This window comes from Neovison vison, chromosome 11 (genome assembly GCF_020171115.1).
Source record: "Neovison vison isolate M4711 chromosome 11, ASM_NN_V1, whole genome shotgun sequence".
In the NCBI taxonomy this organism is placed as follows: domain Eukaryota; kingdom Metazoa; phylum Chordata; class Mammalia; order Carnivora; family Mustelidae; genus Neogale; species Neogale vison.
The window spans coordinates 173,064,109-173,085,139 of record NC_058101.1 but is presented as its reverse complement, the minus strand read 5'-3'; the positions used below and the strand labels follow the sequence as shown (position 1 = coordinate 173,085,139).

The 21,031-nt window shown below is 47.1% G+C and overlaps 1 protein-coding gene across 4 annotated transcripts; it reads left to right on the top strand.

Annotated features, from left to right (window-relative positions):
• The first annotated feature begins 866 nt into the window (after positions 1–866).
• Positions 867–20,295, top strand: POMK (protein O-mannose kinase). 4 transcript variants are annotated; one of them, XM_044225275.1, is made up of 6 exons: positions 867–891; positions 4,307–4,398; positions 7,761–7,907; positions 8,872–9,174; positions 16,856–16,942; positions 19,153–20,295. In XM_044225275.1, the coding sequence occupies exons 2-6, from the start codon at positions 4,372–4,374 to the stop codon at positions 19,921–19,923; spliced, it is 1,335 nt and encodes a 444-aa protein (XP_044081210.1). In that variant the 5' UTR covers positions 867–891; positions 4,307–4,371; the 3' UTR covers positions 19,924–20,295. The 4 variants fall into 4 exon arrangements, with proteins under 4 accessions (XP_044081210.1, XP_044081209.1, XP_044081207.1 ...); XM_044225274.1 differs by lacking the exon at positions 867–891 and adding an exon at positions 1,093–1,324; XM_044225272.1 differs by lacking the exon at positions 867–891 and adding an exon at positions 1,093–1,460.
• Positions 20,296–21,031: the final 736 nt, after the last annotated feature.

The window sequence follows — 21,031 nt, the reverse complement described above, 5'->3', positions numbered from 1 at the left end:
TGTAAGGACCGATTTTTTTTTTTTTAATATTTTACTTATTTATTTGACAGAGATCACAAGTAGGTAGAGAGGCAGGCAGAGAGAGAGGAGGAAGCAGGCTCCCCGCTGAGCAGGAAGCCCGATGTGGGGCTCGATCCCAGGACCCCAGGATCATGACCTGAGCTGAAGGGAGAGGCCTTAACCCACTGAGCCACCCAGGCACCCCTATTTTATATTTTTATTTTAGCCAGAGGCTTCCATTGAGGTTAAACAATAACTTTGTTGTTTAACCCTTAAACAGTCCCTGCTCCCCTTCCTCCAGGGGACTTAAAAACAAGTCCTGGAAACCAGCCTCAGGTTACAAAGCTCAAATACAAGAGTGAGTCAGGCCAGGCACAGACTGTCTCCTAGCTACCAAGGTGATGGGCTGGTTTCCATGGCTACTGTGGGGTGAATTGTAATTCAATTAGCCACCTGTGTGTGGCCAGGCCCAATCACACGGCCTTTGCTCAATAAAAGTTAGTCTGGAAAGCAGGGAGGGGTCATCCTCTGTAAGGGGCGACCCCAACTGGTCTGTTTGACGGTTGGTCTGATTCTTGATGCTTGGCGCGAAATAAAGCTTTGCTTGACCTTCACTTTGTATCCATCTCGCTCTTATAATCACGAACCCATTATTGGGGGACCCATTTTGGGGGGGACCTAACACTAGGTCAACATCTCATTGTCCTCACTGGTTTGGAGAGAAGCCAGAATAGGGGAGCGGTGGACGCATCTGGGCTAGAATCCGGCCTGCGCAAGCCCCCAGGTGCGTGGCCGGAGGCGGACGCCAGGGGGCGGCCTCGCGCTCGCCCTGCCGGGGCTGGTTTCCGGCCGCGCCTGCGCAGGAGGCCGCGGATCCGACCCGGGCCGCAGGTAGGCGCGGCTGGCGTGGAGGTGTGGCGGCGAGGCTCCACGCGAGGGAGCGCCGGGTAGCGGCGGGCGGGGGCCGGCGGGCGGCTGCGGAGGGTGGCTGGGCCTCCTGCGGGATATGTCCTTGCCCGGCGGCCGCCTCGGCCCCTCCGGGTCGCGCCTCCCGGCCCGGTTGTACCTCGGCGCGGCGGGCCCGGCCCGGGCTTCGCCGCTGCGCTCGGCGACTCCGTCCCTCCGGCGGCTGCTGCGCTCGGCCCCGTAGTGCCGCCGCCGCGCGCCCGCTGTCGGCGCGGGCCTCCGTGGTGGGGGTCGTCCTGGTCCTCGGTTCGGGCCTCCGTGGTGGGGGTCGCCCTGGTCCTCGGTTCGTGAAGGCTCAGCTGGGCCAAGCGGCCTTGTCTCCGTCCTTTTTGCCGTGACCGTAGCAGCTTAAGGCTAAGTAAGCGTCCGAGTTGTTTGAAACAATTACTGTGAAGCGCCGTGTGTCCTGGTGGCAAGATGGGATTCCGTTCTAAATTGCACTGGGTGGCACCCGTCCGTTCCTTCTCTGCTTGAATCGAATACTCCGTAAATCGGTAAAAACTGGTTTTGTGCTATTCCTTTTCATTCTTGTAAACGAGCTATGAGTGTAGAGCAGTGGTTGCCAGTTTTTTCCACTACCAGCTTGTAGCTACCAACGTCAGAAGTTCTTTGTCTCAACAGTGCCTGCATTTCTCCTGACCCAACTGGCCCCACAATCTTCATTCCTTGTGAACCAGCAACGGTCATTGCCATTTTGCTTCTTTTTGTACCAGAGTTCCTTCAGCCACACGGGCTGCTCCAGAAATACACCTTTAAGGGAGAGAGGCCCATCAGGTGTTGGGGTGGGCCAGAGAGTCCTTTAAGAAGTGGGCAGTCTCAGGTCTACCCCCCACCCCCACACAGTGAACGTGCTGTGTTCAGTCCCGTCCCACACCTGAGGGCTGCAGGATTTATTTAGTTATTTAGTTATTTATAAGAAGATCTTATTTATTTATTTGACAGAGACACAGTGAGAGAGGAAACACAAGCAGGATAGTGGGAGAGGGAGAAGCAGGCTTTCCACTGAGCAGGGAGCCCGATGTGGGACTTTGGCATCGTGACCTGAGTGGAAGGCAGCCGCTTAACCGACTGAGCCACCCAGGCACATCCCCCCACCCCCCACCCCCACCCCCGTTGCAGGATTTAGAGGAATAAGGTGAGTTTAAGGCCAGAAAACTTGGCTCCTCCAACTACAGTTTAGTGACCTTGGCTACGTCACTTCTCAGTTCTCTTATCTGTTAAATGGGAATAATGATTATATGTGTCTCACAGAATTGGTGTGAGGTTGACACTGTGTGAAAGTTAGTTGAATTTTTGGGTGAGTTTTTTTCTGAGGATTCAGAAGTGGATCTGAGGGCTTGGGGATAATTGAAAGATTATTGAGGCATATAACTTCAGGGTCCACAAGAAATGCATTAAATGGGTAACTGTGTGGGGTGCGTGGGTGCCTCAGTTGGTTAAGCACCTGCCTTTGGCTCAGGTCTTGATTCCGGGGTCCTGGGATCAAGCCCCGTGTTGGGCTCCCTGCTCAGTGGGGAACCTGTCCTCTCTCCCCCTGCTTGTGGTCTCTCTCTGTCAAATAAAATCTTAAAAAAAAAAAAAAAAGGGTAACTGGGTACTGATCTAATGTAGATTAGAAAAAATGAATTTCTAGAGTTCTGCAGAATTTCCTACCTGATGCTGGCAGCCTTTGTGTGGAAATGAAGGAAGTAGTATCCCTCCAAAAGAAAAAAAACAAAAACGATAGGCTTTAGGCCCTATACAACTGACTATCCTACCTGTGGAGATAGGATCGAGGAAGGTCACAAGGGGGTTGGAGAAGTAAAAAGATGGTGAACTCAGACTGGAGGCGGTGCTGGAAGGGAGCATCAGAGGACAGGCACGTGAACAGAGAAAGAACAGATTCGGTGGGATTGTGAAGGTGGCAGAGAGGAGTCCTGAGTGATCCGGTGGGCAGTGCATTTTTACTCAGTGCCTGTTGCACACCACCTGCTGAGGACCCAGGGGTGCACCAAGCAGGCAGGCAGTACCCTGGTTGCTCACAGTTGAGGAAGAAGGGATGCACATGCCAGAGCCTGGGCGTCTCAATGCGGGTGACTTCAAGAACAGAGGGAAGCTCAGGGCCTAGAGAGGGGGGTGCAAGGAGGCGTCTGGAGAGGTGGACAGAGGCTGGAGCTCAGGGGCATTGCCCTGAGGACAGAGAAGGATGGTTAGTTGATTTTAAGCAAGGAGTGATTGGATTTGTGCTTTAGAAAGATCACCCTCTGTATGCCAGGAGACACTTCCCACATGTGCTGAAAGAGGTGTGTACAAAACTTGCTTTGCTGATGGTATAGTTAAACAAGTGAAAATGGCAAACTCGAGTTGGATGTACCCGCATGGATAAACCTCGTAAACCTAATGTTGGGCTTTTTTTTTTTTTTTAAGATTTTATTTATTTATTTGACAGAGGTCACAAGTAGGCTGAGAGGCAGGCAGAGAGAGAGGAGGAAGCAGGCTCCCTGCCGAGCAGAAAGCCCAATGTGGGGCTCCATCCCAGGACCCTGGGATCATGACCTGAGCTGAAGGCAGAGGCTTTAACCCACTGAGCCACCCAGGCACCTCTAATGTTAGGCTTTTAAAAAAGCAAGTTACAAAGGATGGGTACAGTACAGCTACTTATATACGGTGTGTAAACATCGATGTGTTATGCGTTGTTATTTATAGGCACATACTGGTGGTGAAAATAAAAAGTATGTGTGGAAATTCTATACACAACTGGTTCTTGGGCTTGAGCGTGCATCTGAATCCACTGGAAGACTTGTTAAAACAGATTTCTGGGCGCCTGGGTGGCTCAGTGGGTTAAGCCGCTGCCTTCTGCTCGGGTCATGATCTCGGGGTCCTGGGATCGAGTCCCACGTTGGGCTCTCTGCTCGGCAGGGAGCCTGCTTCCTCCTCTCTCTCTGCCTGCCTCTCTGCCTGCTTGTGATTTCTGTCTGTCAAACAAATAAATAAATAAATCTTTAAAAAAAAAAAAAAAAAAGAGATTTCTGGGCCTCACCTGAGAGTTTCTGGTTCAGGAGATTTGGAGAGAGGATTCCAGAACTCAGATTTCCCACAAGTTCTTAGATGCTGCTGCTGCTGCAGGTCCTGGGACATCAGCTTGTGGATGGTGGTTCCTTCTTGGGAGGGAGCAGAATAGGACCTGGAGGAGTCCAAAGGGGCTTCAACTATATATATAATATTTTATTTCTTTATTCTTTATTTCTTTATTTATTTTATTTCTTTAAAAAAGATCTTTGTGATGCACCGTTACTTGACAAAGCTGGACGGGTGTTCATGATCTTACTTTTTAGTTGTTTCTGTGCTTGAAACATTTCAGGAAAGAATAAAGTTTCTATTTGCTGTGTGGAGAATGGACTGGAAAAGAGAAGGAAGTGGGAGTTCATGCAGGAAGCTGTTGCAGAAGCCCAGGTAAGAGATGCTGGAGACTTAGACCAGGGGTGGCAGGGGGGAGGGGAAAAGTGAGCAGAGCTGGGAGAGGTTTGGGTGAAAGAATTGACCAGGCGTGGTGATTGGTTGGTTTGGAGGTTGGGGGAGGGTGGAACCAAGTCGCCTGTTTTGTGACTTGAGCAAGTGGGCATTGTATGCTTGTGACAGTGAGGGAATCCTGGAGGAGGGGCATGCTGGAGACAGGACAGAGTTAAGTTCTGGACATCCCAGGCCTTGACAAACCAGCTGAGTGAAGTGTAGGAAAAATACCCAGGCCACCATAGAGACTTGGAGACCAGTGCCATGGCCATGCGCGTGAGCGAGATTACATAGAGGGAAGCCTCAGGATGGAAGGCTGGTCTGCAACAGACCCACAAGAATAGCACCACCCAGTGCGGGACTCAGCCAGCCTCTGCCTGCCACCTGCGTTTGTAGGACTGTGAGCTAAGAATGCTTTGTACCTTTTGAAACGCTGGGGGGAAGTCAGAAGAGAAATAATCATGTGACACATGAAAACTTTATGAAATTCAAATTTCATTGTCTGTATGTAAAGTTTTATTCAAACACAACCACGCTCATTGTTTCTGTAATGTAGGGGGCTGCTTTCACACCCAGGAACAGAGCTGCGTGACAGTGACAGAGAGTTTGTGGCCTGTCATGGCTTTACACTGCCTCTTGGTGCCCCACAAGTCACATGATGCAGTTGTCACTGGATTTCACCTTTTGCCCCTAAACCTAATATATACCATCTGGCCCTTTACAGAAAAAAGTGCTGTTTCTTGACCTGAGGTCTGAGTTGAGACACACTTGGTCATTTCAAATGTTGTAGAAGAGAGATGGCGGTTGTTTTATTCATTTCTGTAAGAGCACCTTCTAAGAAGCAGGTACCAAGAGAGGAGACCGTGAGGGCTGAATGGGAAAATTCATCATAGTTTTAGTCAAAGTCCCTGAAGACAGGAGGGAATGGGCCAGAGAGAAAGACACAGGCCCGGAGTCTTTGTGGAAAAGGTGAGCGAACAGCCAGCACAACCCCAACAGGCATAGCTGGGAAGACTGAGGGGCAGGTGAGCAGGTGGCACTATGTCAAGAAAAGGCAGAGACTCAAGTGAGGCTGGAACAGTGCGGTAGAGCCAGGGTTTGCTGAACACGTCATAATCACAGTGGCAATTTGCACGGCAGCATTTTTAAAAAATTAATTAGGAAGAACTACATGGGTTTGTGGAAGAATCCATTACTTCTAAAATGTCTTGCTCAGAGAAAGCAGTGTTGCTCTGCTGACCCTTGGGGGGGTCACTGGGGCTGGGTCACTGGAAGAACAGAGCAGTTGAGCGCTGAGGGTCTGAACGCTGAAAACAGCAGATTTGTAGGGAGGGGGCAGACATTGTGTTTGGGAAGCATTTTTGTTATCTGTTCACATTGAGATACAATTCACATACTATTAAGTTTGCTCTTTAAAATGTACCGTTCATTGATTTTTAGTATATTCACAAGGTTGTGCAATCATCTCCACTAATTCCAGAACATTTTCATCCAAAAAGAAATCTTGTGCCCATTACCAACCACTCCCCGTTTCCCCTTTCACTCAGCCCCTAGCAGTCACTAACCTGCTTTCTGTCTGTATGGATGTGCCTGTACGACATTTCATATAATACAGTCCTACGATATAGGACCTCTTGTGTCTGCCTTATCTCACTTAGCATCAAGTTTTCAAGTTTCATCCATGTTACAGCATGTATTAGTGCTTTATTTCTTTTTGTGGGTGATTAATATTCCATGTCTAGTTATAGCAAATTTTATTTGTCCATGTATGGACTTTGGGTTATTTCTACTATTTGGCTGTTAGGAGTAGTGCTGCTGTGAACATTCATGTACTAGTGACTAGGGTTCATGCGAATGTACATTGTCAGTTCCCTTGGGCATATACCGAGCAATAGATTTGTATGGGTGACTCTATATTCAACCTTTCGAGGAACTTCCAGACTTTTTTCCACAGAGGCTGCATCATTTTATATTGCCACCAGCAATGTATAAGTGTTCCTATTTTCTCACATCTTTGTCTACACTAGGTCTTGCCTGACTCTTTGATGACAGCTGTCCTGGTGGGGATGAGGCGGGATCTCATTGTGTTTTGATTTGCATTTTCCTGATGACTAATAAAGTCAACGTGCCTGTTGGCTATCTGACTGTCTTCTCTAGATAAATGTCTGTTCAAGCCCTTTGCCCATTTCCAAATTGAGTTATTTGTCATTTTACTGTCAAGAAGAAGTAGTATTTTTAATTGTCCGTTGGGACATTCTAGTAGAGATGTCAAGTTAGCGGGACTGGGGCTTAACACTGGGAGCTGCCAGCAGGTGGGGACAGGGAGCCCAAGTCTGGATAAGAGCACCCAGGGCATGAGTGCAGAGGTCTGTCCAAGCCTCGGACACTCCAGCGGTCTACAGACAAAGGCAAGAAGAGCCACCAGAGTTCACCTTCCTGGGAACCAAGTAACAAAGGCCTTTCAAAGAGAAGGGAGTGATCAGCCATGCCACATGCCACCGAGTGGTCAAGCCTGTGACCGAACTGACTGCTGTGTTCAGCAATAGTGAGGTCCTGGTGATTTGGTCACTGTGGGTGGAGTAGCCTTGGGTTCTAGAAGAAGAGGGGGAGTGTTGGAGAAAGTAAGCATAGATAGTCCTTAAAGCTTTCAAGTCTTTATAGCTGCAGTGTGAACTTAGGAGAAATGCTGTTTTCTGTGAACTTTGCACCTGGCTTGATGGGTGTGTTGTCCCAGCGCTGTGAATGGTGGGTGGGCTATCTCCAGGAGAAGGTATGAAAAAGGAAAGAGCTGTCTTCAGATTTTCTTCACGGCTGTCGCCTCTCGGGCCTCTGGTCTCGGTGCGAATCCTTGGAGAGGTGTTCTAGGACTGCTTCATCCAGGGATTTCCTCTCTGTTAGTCTCTATCCTTAAAAGCTCATCACAATATACAAGGAGAAGATTTTTTGTTTCTTATTTATTGTCTCTCTCCTCCACTGGTTTCTCCCTAAGGTCCAAGAGGACAGGAACCATATCTCTGTATTTACTCACAGATCCCCAGGGCCTAGAGTGGGGTTGAGCATGGGGAAACGGCTTCATGAACGTGAAGTGAATAAGTGATCGGCGTTTGGCGATGGAGGTTAAGGGAGCAGTGGGGGAGATGCAGACTCTGAACTCAGACCAGCTGGCAGGATGCCACGATGGCCACCAGGCTGTCAGAGGACTTCCCGCAGCTGCTGCTCCATCCTGGGGCTGGAGGGGGACGCCCAGACCCTAGGAGGGCCCCTGGGGAAGACCATCTGAACGGTTGCCGTTTGTCTCTGTGCAGAGTTGCAGTTTTCCTTCAGCAAACCTCCTTTTTTGGTACTTCGTGGCAGAGTGTTTTCAAACCGATGCCTGTGACCAACCAGGACACAGAGTGACCCAGGTGTCTGGGTGGAGGCCTGAGCTGGGAGAACGAAGGCACTCTTGGAAGGTAACCCTTCATGTCACAGTCGTTTCAGACACAGGAAGCACAGGGTCAGTTCTGTCACTAGTGTCCCCAACACATCCAGTACTGACACTAAGAGAACACACCATTATGCCCATCATCCTAATCAAAATATTGACACGCTTCCACTCCGGTTCACACGTAGCTTCTGCCTCAGGCACCCTGAGCGTCAAGCACCTGACCTCCAGGGTCCTTCCGGCCTTCTCCCCTCCTAGCCCCTCTGCCACCACACAACTCGGCAGGAATTCCCACCTCCACTGTGAGCCTCCCGCCGGCGCCAGCACTAGAGCTGAGCCGCTGAGTGTCCAGCCTTCTCGGTGGTGCCTGGTGCGAGGGTCACCTGCGCGTCACCCTCTCTCCATTCTCACGACTCTTACTCCAGCTGGCGTGCTTCTCAGCTCGGACCCCACACGACTGCCAGAGCCCTTGACCCAGTCTCCCCGCCACCATCTATTCCACCCTGACACATCTGTCACACCTGCTGAAGAGGAGCCTTGCTTCTTAAAAATGTGAGGGAGCTTTCTAGTACCTTCCAGGGATTATCCCAATTCCTTAGCTGGTTCAGGAGGCTGTCAGCATTCTTGCCCTCACCCCCACCGTATCTGATCTTGGCTGCTCTCCTCTGTCCATCTGTCCTGGCCCCACTGGACTAACAAGTGCGGCTTGCTTTCATTTTGCTCAGTCCTGTGGAAGGACACAAAGTCAGACACACACAAACACCTTACTTCTGGTGGAATCCAGACGAGCTGATAACAAGACACGGATTGTGCGAACAGCTGACACTGAACATTTAGAATGAACCTAGTACGGGATACCTTCTTTAATCCTCCCAAGGACCCGAAGGCATGCAGGATCCTTGGGCATAGAGGACTGAGAGGCTGTGCCTTCTTTTAACCCCTTGTCACTCAGACACCTTCATGATTACTTCTTGTTTGGTGTCGCATCACAGGAACCTGCAGAGGATAGCAGCATGGACGGGAAGGCCCAGGACAGCAGCAGAAGCCTTCCCCGCAGAGCGGTGCCCCCAGCTGTGGGGCTGCTGCTCTCTATGGCTCTCATGAATGCTCTCCTCTACCTCTGCCTTGACTGGTTTTTCATCGCCCCTCCCCACTCCACTCCGGGCTCCACCCACTGTCCCCACGGACATTTCAGAATGGGACAGATGAAAAACTGTTCACCGTGGCTGTCCTGCGAGGAGCTGAGGACAGAAGTGAGGCAGCTGAAGCGTGTTGGGGAAGGAGCCGTGAAGAGAGTGAGTGCTGGGTTACCTCTGAGTGTTAATGGGGTGGCCTTTCAGGATGGCAAATTGGCATTATGTGTGAAGGGTCCTCAAAATATTTCTGCCTTTGAGCCCAGTGATCTAACATCTGGGACTTTATCCTAATCCAATGGAAGGAAAAAAGCTAAATGCATCAAGGAGTATTTTGCTCTGTTATTTATAGCAATAGAAAACCAGTAATAAAAACTATTGGATATAGTTCATTATGGGCTAGCCACTTGATAGAATATTCTGCAGCCATTAAGTGTGTTTAGGAACTCTGTGTAGCAGTAGGAAAAAAATCTTATGAGGATAAATGAGAAAAGCAAAATGCAAAACTGCATAATATGTGATTTTCAACTGCAAAATTAATGTGCTTTTGTAGAAAAATACAGAAATGATAGAAACTGTGCTATGGTAAAAAGATTATGGGCAATTTTTAAAATTCTTATTTTTCAAGCCCTGGCATGGGATTACTTTGACTTTTTAAAAGTTTTTTTATTTAAAAAAAATTTTTTTTATTTTAAAAAGAGAAACCAAAGGGGTGAATTCAGATGCCTCAAAAGCTGTTGTCTGTAGGCAACCAGTGTGTGCTGGCTGCACCTGGTCCCTTATTGGTTCTGTGGGAGCTAAGGCCTGCTGATGCCTCTAGAGGCCAGAGAATGATTGTTGCACAGAGTTCCTTTGTGAGGATGTATTGAGTGACTGGCAGGAAGGAGAGAGGGAACAGAAAATGCATCCACATGGACACCTGGCTTTTGTTTGGGGAGACCAGTGCACCATGAATGTGGAAAGGAGACTTTTTTTTTTTAAGATTTTATTTACTTACCTGAGAGAATAGTGACAGCAAGAGAGATCACAAGTGGGGAGGAGAGGGAGAAGCAGGCTCCCCACTGAGCCGAGAGCCCAGTGAAGGGCTGGGCTCTATCCCCGGCCCTGGGATCATGGGTAGACCCTTAAGCAACTGAGCCTCCCTGGCGCCCCAGAAAGGAGACATCTTGAAGGAAGAAGTCAGGGAAAAGGGAATGGAATTTATGCAAAGTAAAACCATAGAACAAGGTAACTTTTTAAAAAATATTTTAAAAAAAAGATTTATTCATTCATTGTAGGTGCTGGAGCTGTGGCAATGAATAAAACAGAGCCTGTTGAAGCTTTCTAGTTGGGATGAGTCAATGAATAAGAAATAGATGCTCAATAAAATATGTTAATGACGTGTGCTGGGAAGACAGCAAGGCGAGGAAAGAGCCACGGCTCACTACTCTAGGTGGTCAGAATGATCTGAGAGTGAGCCCTGTGGATATCTGGGGAAAATATATTCTAGTAAGAAAGATGGGTACCAGCAGAGTCCTAAGATGGAACATGCCTGGTTGTTCAGGGACTCGGAATGAGCCAGTGACACCAGAGGGCAGGATGAGAAGGGAGGTAGCACATAAAGTCAGAGGAAAGCCAAGTGGTGGCCAGGGCACATGAGGCTTAGTGGGACCAGGAGAGCCATTGGAGCAATTTGAATAGAGGTAGAATGTGTTGTATGTGTGGAAAGGAGGCTGAGGTGTTGGTGGGAGGTGGAAGACTGACTGGCTGGGCCTTGCAGGGGAGAGATGGTCACAGCTGGACAAGGGTGTTAGCAGTGAACCTAGTAAGAAATCAGTAGATTCTGGTCATGTCTTAAAGGCAGAGCCAGTGGGACTTCCTTTTTTATTTATTTATTTATTTATAAAGATTTTATTTATTTGACAGATCACAAGTAGGCACAGCAGCAGGCAGCGGCGTGGGAAGCAGGCTCCCCACTGAACAGAGAGCCCGATGCGGGGCTTGATCCCAGGATGCTGGGATCATGACCTGAGCCAGAGGCAGAGGCTTAACCCACTGAGCCACCCAGGCGCCCCCAGTAGGCTTTCCTAATAGATCATTTCTGGGGTGTAAGTGAGGGAGAAGGTGACCACAAAGTTCTAGGTCCAGGCAACAAGAAGAGTAGTGCTGCCATTGCCTGAGTGGGTAAGAATGAAGAACAATTTTGTGTGCATGCGGTGAACATGTTAAGGCTGTGAGTGAATGTGAAGTTGGACATACAAGCCTAGCATTCGGGTCTGGGGCAGTGGGTGGGAATATATACCTGGGATGATGCTGAAAGCTTTAGGATGTGAAGAACACACAGGGGGGAAATGGGTAGAGAAGAGGACTTAGGCCCCGTTGATTTCTGTCTTCATGACCTGGAGGGGCTGGCCGCCCACTTGTTTCCAGGTTACTGCTCAGGTCATTTTTGGACTTCTTTTTCAGAATTGCTCTTTACCTTGAAGGATATATTTTTGGGTGGGTAGTTTTTGTTTGTTTGTTTTGTTTTTAAAAACTGTTTATTTACTTGAGAGAGGAATAGCAGGGGAAGGAGCAGAGAGGGGGAGAGAGAGAGAGTCTTTTAAGCAGACTCCGTATTGAGTGTGGAGCCCAACACAGGGCTCATGACCCTGAGATCATGATCTGAGTTAAAACCAAGAGTCCAGTATGAGTTAACCTACTGCCCTATCCAGGCACCCCTTCCGTAGGTAGCTTTGATGGTGGCAAATTGTTGTTTAAGGACAGATTGGATTTGGGGGATGCCCTACAAATTATGCCCATGCGAATATGAGGTTTAAAAATGTGGATACCAATTATTCTAATGTTGTTTCGTCTTATGGTGTCACTTATCTCTCGAATTCTCCCCTCATGGTCCAGTAGCTGTTTGTCACTCTTTTGCTCAGCTTCTTTATTCTCTGTCATTTGGTCTTCTATATCGCTAATTCTTTCTTCTGCCTCATTTATCCTAGCAGTGAGAGCCTCCATTTTTGATTGAACTTCATTAATAGCTTTTTTGATTTCAACTTGGTTGGCTGTCTCTTTATCGATGGCAACTTTCACTGGTTAAACGGGAAGCAATAATACCTGAGCAGTTTTCTCTTAAAGCCATTTCCACAATGATGGGACTCAATTATATTTTTTATTTCAGTCACTCCTGATAAATTTGAAGAAATAAAAAATATCTGAAATTAAAAAAAAATGTGGATAATAACTGAGTAACGTAGTTTTGTTTATTAAAATGAAATAGGACTGTAAGGCCATTACATTGATTTTCTTTTGTCTTTGGTTGAAATTTGCCCTCAGGGCAAGAGTATTTTGCGCACTGGATATTTGCACCATCAGTGATGAGTCTTGTCCGTCCCCCCACCTTGAGCCCTGGGGCTTGGGACACATGGGGGTCCCAGCACAGGGCAGCCTCTTAATCCTTTGCATAGTCACTTATTGGAACAACTCGCTGCATGTAACGTGTTTCCCATCACTGGGACCAGCTCCTCCACGCGGGCAACACTCCGCATCCTAAGCTGGAAGGCATAAGCTTCCTCAGTAGGAATTTCTGTAACCAGAGTTCTTGGCATCCTGCTCTCTGACCACCTCCTCTCCTAGCGCCCTTGCTTTAGTAATTCCTAAGTTATCAGGACCTGTGTGTTGATCCCATGGTGGTTGCATTGGGTCCTACACTGACCCAGCAGCAGGGACTCCGTGGCTGTTAGCCTCAAAGTCAGTCTTGCACAAATACATCGTGCCTGACTGGGGAGCCCCGAACCTGGTTGACCCCAGCTGTGCATCTGCATTCGAGCAGTTGCCCTGGAGGTAGAGAGGTCCCACAGCCCTGTGGTTTCATGCGCGACCGCAAACCTCAGCCCTGCTCTCACCACAGCCCAGCGCTCTTACCGTGTTCCTTCCGCGACTTTTCCTTCCCCCTTGCCTTAGTTCATGGTCTTGTTGCATAAGTTGTTATGGAAACAGGAGCTTCCCAAACAAAATTTCTTCATCTTCAGTCACCTGACTGTAAGTCCTCCAGCTCAGGTGTCATGACTTCTCATGATGTCTCTCCCGGAAGCTGTCCACTCTCTGCTGCACCCTCAGTCTTCCCCACTCCAAGGGTCATTCTGACTGGCAGGCAAACACACACTCTTTCACACAGAAATCCCTTTCCCTGATTCCCTCTTCCTCGGAAGCTCTGTGCTCGTTCTCTTTCCTCTGTAATGAAATTGCCAGAACTCTGTCCCTACTTCTCTCCTCCCATTCACTTCTTGTCTTCTGCCAGGATGGCTTCCAAACACCCTCCTGCAGAGAAACTGCCCTTATCCAGAGACCTGCAAACCCTGGGTTGGTCATTTCTCTGTCTTCCTCTCACTGATCTTTTCTGCAGCCTTTGATACAGTTGGCTCCTCTGTCCTTGTGACTGTGGCTCTCTGTGCCGCCACCTCTTCATAGTTTTCCTACTCCCTCATGGGCCATTCCTAATTATCCCTCTTGCTGCCTTCTGTCCCCTATCTTGCCCCTAAGTCAGCAGTTCTCCACCAGAAGTGATTTTGCTCCTAGGGGGAGCGTGTGGCCAATGCCTTCTTTCCCCAGACTCTATTTATGGTTTGTGTTTGTGATTGTCTGGAGCAGTCCCAGTTTGACTGAAAGGCAGATTGACCCTTTCTTTTTCTTTCTTTTTTTTCTTTAATTTTCTTTAATTGTAAAAGTAGTACATTCAATTCAAATTTACAGAAGGAGGTGAAGTACAAAGTAAACTGTTCCCTTCTACCTCTTGTCCTCCCCATCTCTGATCTTATTCTCTGAGGATAACAGTGGGAGATTTATCCCTTTTAGAATTTTTTTTCCAGTGAATTTTATTCATGTGTATCTTTTTTTTTTTTTTTTACATTTTTAAAATTAACATATAATGTATTATTTGCCCCAGGGGTACAGGTATGTGAATTGTCAGACTTACACATTTCACGGCACTCACCATAGCACATACCCTCCCCAATGTCCATGTTGTGTGTATCTTTTTATTAAGTTTTATTTATTTATTTAATTATTTATTTTAAATTGTCAAAATATTTTTTCTCAGTTACTTTTCTTTAAAAATTATGTTCATTATGGACATTGGGGAGGGTATATGCTGTGGTGAGTGCTGTGAAATGTGTAAGCTGACAAGTCACAGACCTGTACCCCTGGGGCAAACAATACGTTGTATATTAATAAAAATAATAAAGTATTAAAAAATTATGTTCGGTTAGCCAGCATATAGTACATTATAAGTTTTTGTTGTAGTGTTCAGTGATTCATTAGTTGCCTATAATACTCAGTGCTCATCCTAACACGTGCTCTCCTAATACCCATCACCCAGTTACCTCATCCCCCCCACTGCCCTCCCTTCTGTAATACTCAGTTTGTTTCCTGGAGTCCAGAGTCTCTCATGGTTTGTCTCCCTCTCTGATTTCTTCCCATTCGGTTTTCCCTCCCTTCCTTTGTGGTCCTCTGCACTATTTCTTATGCTCCACATATGAGTGAAACCATATAATAATTGTTTTTCTCTGCTTGACTTTTTTCACTTAGCATAATTCCTTCCAGTTCCATTCATATCCATGCACATGGTGGGTATTCATCCTTTCTGATGACTGAGTAATATTTCATTGTATATATGAACCACATCTTCTTTGTCCATCTGTTGAAGGGTATCTCGACTCCTTCCACAGTTTGGGTATTGTGGACATTGCTGCTATGAACATTGGGGTGCATGTGCCCCTTCTTTTTCCTACATCTGTATTTATGGGGTAAATGCCTAGTAGTGCAATTGCTGGGTCATTAGGGTGGCTCTATTTTAAACTTCTTGAGGAACCTCCATACCATTTTCCAGAAATGCTGTACCAGCTTGAATTCCCACCAACAGTGTAAGAGGGTTCGCCTTTCTCCACCACCTTTCCAACACTTGTTGTTTCCTGTCTTATTAATTCTGGCCATTCTAACTGGTGTAAGGTGGTATCTCAATGTGGTTTTGATTTGAATCTCCCTGCTGGCTAATCAGATGATGAACATTTTTTCATGTGTCTGTTAGCCATTTGTATGTCTTCTTTGGAGAAGTGTCTGTTCATGTCTTCTGCTCATTTCTTGACTGGGTTATTTGGTTTTTGAGTGTTGAGTTTGAGAAGTTCTTTACAGATGTTGGATATCATCTCTTTATCCAAAGTGTCATTTGCAAATATCTTCTCCCATTCAATAGGTTGCCTCTTAGTTTTGTTGGCTGTTTCCTTTGCTGTGCAGAAGCTTTTTGTCTTGATGAAGTCCCAAAAGTGCATTTTCGCTTTTGTTTCCCCTGCCTTTAGAGACGTGTTTTGAAAGAAGTTTCTGTGGCTGATGTTAAAGAGGTTACTGCCTATGTTCTCCTATAGGATTTTGACGGATTCCTGTCTCACATTGCGGTCTTTCATCCATTTTGAGTTTATCTTTGTGTATGCTATAAGAGAATGGTCTAGTTTCATTCTTCTGCATGTGGCTGTCGAGTTTTCCCAGCACCGTTTATTGTAAAGACTGTCTTTTTTTCCATTGGATGTTCTTTCCTGCTTTGCTGAAGATTTGTTGACCGTAGAGTTGAGGGTCCATTCTGGGGTCTCTGCTCTGTTTCACTGATCTTTGTGTCTGTTTTTGTGCCAATACCATATTGTCTTGATGACTCTGGCTTTGTAATATAGCTTGAACATTCATAAATCAATCAAGGTGATAGGGCACATTAGTAAAAGAAAAAACAAAAACGTGATTCTCTCAGTTGATGCAGAGAAAACATTTGACAAAATACAGCATTCTCTTGATTAAAACTCTTCAAAGTACAAAGATAGAGGGACCATACCTCAATATCATAAAAGTCATCTATGAAAAGCGCACAGCGAGTATCATTCTTGATGGGGAAAAACTGAGGGCTTTTCCCTTAAGGTCAGGAACACAACAAGGAGGCCCACTCTCACCATCACTGCTCAACATAGTACTAGAAGTCCTAGCCTTAGCGTTCAGACAACAAAAAGAAATAAAAGGCATTCAGATTGGCACAGAAGAAGTCAAACTCTCTCTCTTCACAGATACATGATGCTTTATGTGGAAAACCCGAAAGACTCTACCCCTGAGTTATTAGAACACATACAGCAACTCAGCAACATGACAAGATACACAATCAATGCACAGAAATAAGATGCATTTCTGTACACTAACCATGTAACTGAAGAAAGAGAAATTAAGGAGTCGATTCCATTTACAATAGCTCCAAAAACTATAAGATACCTAGGAATAAACTTAATGAAAGAGATAAAGGATCTGTACTCTAGAAACTGTAGAACACTTAGGAGAGATACCGAGAAAGACACAAAGAAGTGGAAAAATATCCCATGCTCATGGATTGGAAGAATAAACATCATTAAAATGTCTGTGCTGCCCAGAGCAATTTATACTTTCAGTGCAGTCCCTATCAAAATACTATTGGCGGGCACCTGGGTGGCTCAGTGGGTTAAAGCCTCTGCCTTTGGCTCAGGTCATGATCTCAGGGTCCTGGGATTGAGCCTGGCATCAGGCTCTCTGCTCAGCATGAGTTCCCTGCTCAGCAGGGAGGCTGCTTCCTTTCCTCTCTCCCGCCTACTTGTGATCTCTGGCAAATGAATTAAAAAAAAAAAATGCTATTGGTATTTTTCACAGAGCTGGAACAAACAAACCTAAAATTTGTGTGGAACCAGATAAGACCCCGAATTGCCAGGGGGGAATGTTGAAAAAGAAAACCAAAGCTGGAGGCATCATAATGCCTGACTTCAAGGTTTATTAAGTTTAAAAAAAATTTTTTTTAAGATTTTATTTATTTTTTTGACAGAGACCCAGCGAGAGAGGGAACAGAAGCAGGGAGAGTGAGAGAGGAAGACGCAGCCTTCTCGAGGAGCAGGGAATTTATGCGAATCAGGTGATGCAGAATTGATGGGATCAAGCCCGGATGCAGGGCTAGATCCTAGGACGCTGGGATCATGACCTGAGCCAAAAGCAGACGCTTAACGACTGAGCCACCAGGTCCCCCTATTAAGTTTTTTTTTTTTTCCTTTTGTCAGAGAGTGAGCACAGGCAGACAGAGTGGCAGGCAGAGGCAGAAGTAGGCTTCCTTCTGAGCAAGGAGCCTGATGTGGGACTTGATCCCAGGATGCTGGGATCATGACCTGAGCCGAAGGCAAACGCTTAACCAACTGAGCCACCCAGGAGTCCCTAAAAAGTGTTTTTAAATGTGAAATCATGGGACGCCTGGGTGGCTCAGTTGGTTGGACGACTGCCTTCGGCTCAGGGCGTGATCCTGGAGTCCTGGGATCGAGTCCCGCATCAGGCTCCCAGCTCCATGGGGAGTCTGCTTCGCTCTCTGACCTTCTCCTCGCTCGTGCTCTCTCTCACTGTCTCTCTCTCTCAAATAAATAAATAAAATCTAAAAAAAAAAAAAATGTGAAATCATGTACATTCATTCTGGAAAAGTTGGAAAATACTGAAAGGCATAAAGAAAAAAATCACCTAGAATCTTAGCATATGAAGAGAATATATGAAGAGAAGTATTAGCCTGTTTCCTTTGATTTCCATGTAATTTTGTCTTGTTTTATTCAGTTAGAACAATAACATAAAGGAAATTTTATATACTTATTCATTTGTGACATTATTGTTATCTGTGAAGACTTGTGAAAACTCTGTCAATATATGCATTTTTGCTGACCATGTCGCACTCTTCTGAGTGATCTTGCCATTCTTGCCCTCCATTTTCTGATGGATGGGAGAGTTCCAGTTTATGCTTTTGTAAGTAGTGCCAGATTTTTATTCCTGGAGTTTTTTATCTCTTTGAGATTATTGCCTTAATAGATCTTGGATTTGATGTTACAGGCACTTGATAAATACTCCTCATTGGTTTAAAAAACCGTAAGCTATGTTGTAGCAGTGAGTAAGTAGCAGCACAGAGAAACAGCCCACAAGCGGCAGATGCAGCCTGGGGGCAGCCAGACCTCCCTACCCTCACTTCTGAGCCTGTCTTCTCTTCTGGGAGATTTAAGCAGGAGGTCAAAAGTTCTTCATTACAATCCTTCTGCAAGCCTTTCCTAGCTAGTAGAAATGGGGAGTCTAAGGAGTCCTGTTCAGGGACTCGGTGCGGGGGGTCTGGTCTAGAGTCTGCTCGGCACTTTTGCTTCTGTTCTTACAGCTGAAGGAATACAGAACCACACCCAACTTAAAACTGTTGTCCTGGGGCGCCTTGGCGGCTCAGTGGGTTAAGCGGCTGCCTTCGGCTCAGGTCATGATCCCAGGGTCATGGGATCGAGCCCCTCATGGGGCTCCCTGCTCAGCAGAGAGCCTGCTTCTCTCTCTCCCCCTCTGCCTGCTGCTCTGCTTACTTGTGCTCTCTGTCAAATAAATAAATAAAATCTTTTTTTTTTTTTAAGATTTTATTTATTTATTTGACAGATGGAGAGCACAAGTAGGCAGAGAGGCAGGCAGAGAGAGAGGGGTAAGCAGGCTCCCTGCTGAGCAGAGAGCCCTATGTGGGGCTTGATCCCAGGCAGAGGCTTTAACCCACTGAGCCACCCAGGCGCCCCAAATAAATAAAATTTAAAAATAAACAAAAACAAAAACAAAAACTGTTGTCCTGACCGAGAACGATTCCTGTTTGTGATTTACTGTGCTACCTTGAAGCTAAGCAGGTGGTGGTGTGATGTGTGATCGTCTGGCTGGGCTCAACTCACTCCTTTTCTAGTGGTCTCCCCTCCCCCCCCATCCATTTGTGCTGCAGGTGTTTGGAGCTTCCGGTCAGTTTTCCACTCCATGCCTTTATCCTACAGGCCCCTCTCCCAGGGATGCACTTCCCATTCTCCACATTCACCAGGCCAGCCCCAGTTATCCTCTAGACCAACTCCCAGGAGGCTTCCGGCACCCTCACCCATTTCCATCCCGGGCCTACCCTGCCTTGTGCTCTGGGTGCCCGTGTTTGCTCATCAGTGAGCCTTTGTAACCAGACTGAGCTCTTCTCCGGGACTGGGTCTGTGTCTCCTCGTTTCTGCATTCTCTGTACCACCTCTGGCGCTCCTTGGGGGGTTTCCGGCTCTCTGACACAGGTGACGGTTTTCGGGGTTGAAGCTCTCTGTGGCTTTGTTTCAGGTCTTTCTGTCTGAGTGGAAGGAGCGCAAAGTGGCGCTCTCACGGCTCTCCCAGCTGGAGATGAAAGAGGATTTCCTGCACGGGCTGGAGATGCTGAAAGGTCTACAGAGTAAACACGTGGTCACCCTGCTCGGCTTCTGTGAGGACGACAACACTATCCTTACTGAATATCACCCCTTGGGCTCCTTGAGCAATCTGGAAGCAACGCTGAACCTTTCCAAGTACCAGAACGTGAACACATGGCAGCGCAGGCTACAACTGGCCGTGGACTATGTCAGCATCATCAACTACTTGCACCACAGCCCCCTGGGCACACGTGTCATGTGCGACTCCAACGACCTGCCCAAGACGCTGTCACAGTATCTGCTGACCAGTAACTTCAGCCTCTTGGTGAATGACCTGGACGCCTTGCCCCTGGTGAACCACAGCTCCGGGATGTTGGTGAAGTGTGGCCACCGGGAGCTGCATGGGGACTTCGTGGCTCCAGAGCAGCTGTGGCCCTATGGGGAAGACACGCCTTTTGACGATGACCTCATGCCCTCCTATGACGAGAAGATCGACATCTGGAAGATTCCAGACGTCTCTAGCTTCCTTTTGGGGCATGTTGAAGGGAGCGATATGGTCCGGTTTCATTTGTTTGATATTCATAAAGCCTGTAAGAGCCAGTCACCTGCAGAACGACCGACAGCTCAGGATATTCTAGACACTTACAAGAAGGTTTTGAATTTACTCAGAGATACCATGGTGTCCCAGATGAGAGAAATGCTCTAGAAACCCGTCCTGTCAGTGAGGATGGGAACAAATGGAAGAGATGCAGCAAACTTGCTCTGATGGTGAGGTTTTTGCTGTTCAGCTGTGTGGTCCTTCCTCTGCTTCCACATGCACCCGTGAGTGGCGTTCACCCGCCGGGGACCAGGGCAGAAGTCGCTGCAGGCACACTGGGTTTGGCTGAAGTCTGGCCTCCCTCTCTCATGCTGATCACTCCCAGTGGAAGACGAGAGAAGCAGGAATCTAGCCACAGCTGAAGGAAGTAACCAAAAAAAGCCACAAAGAGGCTTCCCTTGCCCTAATTACTGAATCTGGAGGCGTGTAAGAAATGTATATAGAAGGGGCGCCTGGGTGGCTCAGTGGGTTAGGCCGCTGCCTTCGGCTCAGGTCATGATCTCAGGGTCCTGGGATCGAGCCCCGCATCGGGCTCTCTGCTCAGTGGGGAGCCTGCTTCCCTCTCTCTCTGCCTGCCTCTCCATCTACTTGTGATTTCTCTCTGTCAAATAAATTAAAAAAAAAAATGTATATAGAAAAGGTTTTTAAATGGAAAGATATGAAAGAAACATGCAGTGGTTTTCCAAAGAATTGTTTTTCTCATGTTTTTAGGTGATGGTCGACATGACCAGACATAATTCAGTTCCCAGATTCAGGGTCACAGGAGTATTTGCGATGTTTCACGTGTTGATGAGGCCGTCTTTAGTATTTTTTTTTTTTAAGATTTTATTTATTTATTTGACAGAGAGAGATCACAAGTAGGCAGAGAGGCAGGCAGAGAGAGAGGAGGAAGCAGGCTCCCTGCTGAGCAGAGAGCACGATGTGGGGCTCGATCCCAGGACCCTGGGATCATGACCTGAGCCGAAGGCAGAGGCTTTTAACCTGCTGAGCCACCCAGGTGCCCCAGCGTCTTTAGTATTTTAAAGGATTGTTTAAATGTTTATTTTAATGAATGTGAAATTCTTATGTCATCCTCTTTCCAAAAACCTAAAGGAGAGCTGTGATAGCAGCTTCTTGAAGTTTTGAATGGACAAGGAATATTTAGGACAGCAAGTACAAGGGAAATTATATCCACGTTCCTGCCTTGGGTGGTGCTTATGAAATTCCTGTTTACCTT

Bases quoted from the DNA above. Each gene is read 5' to 3' on its own strand.
- POMK (XM_044225275.1), top strand. From the start codon at position 4,372: ATGCAGGAAGCTGTTGCAGAAGCCCAG. The intron at 9,175-16,855 runs GTGAGTGCTGGG...TTTTTTTGACAG, and splicing joins GGGAAGGAGCCGTGAAGAGA to AGACCCAGCGAGAGAGGGAA. The intron at 16,943-19,152 runs GTGATGCAGAAT...GCTTTGTTTCAG, and splicing joins AGGGAATTTATGCGAATCAG to GTCTTTCTGTCTGAGTGGAA.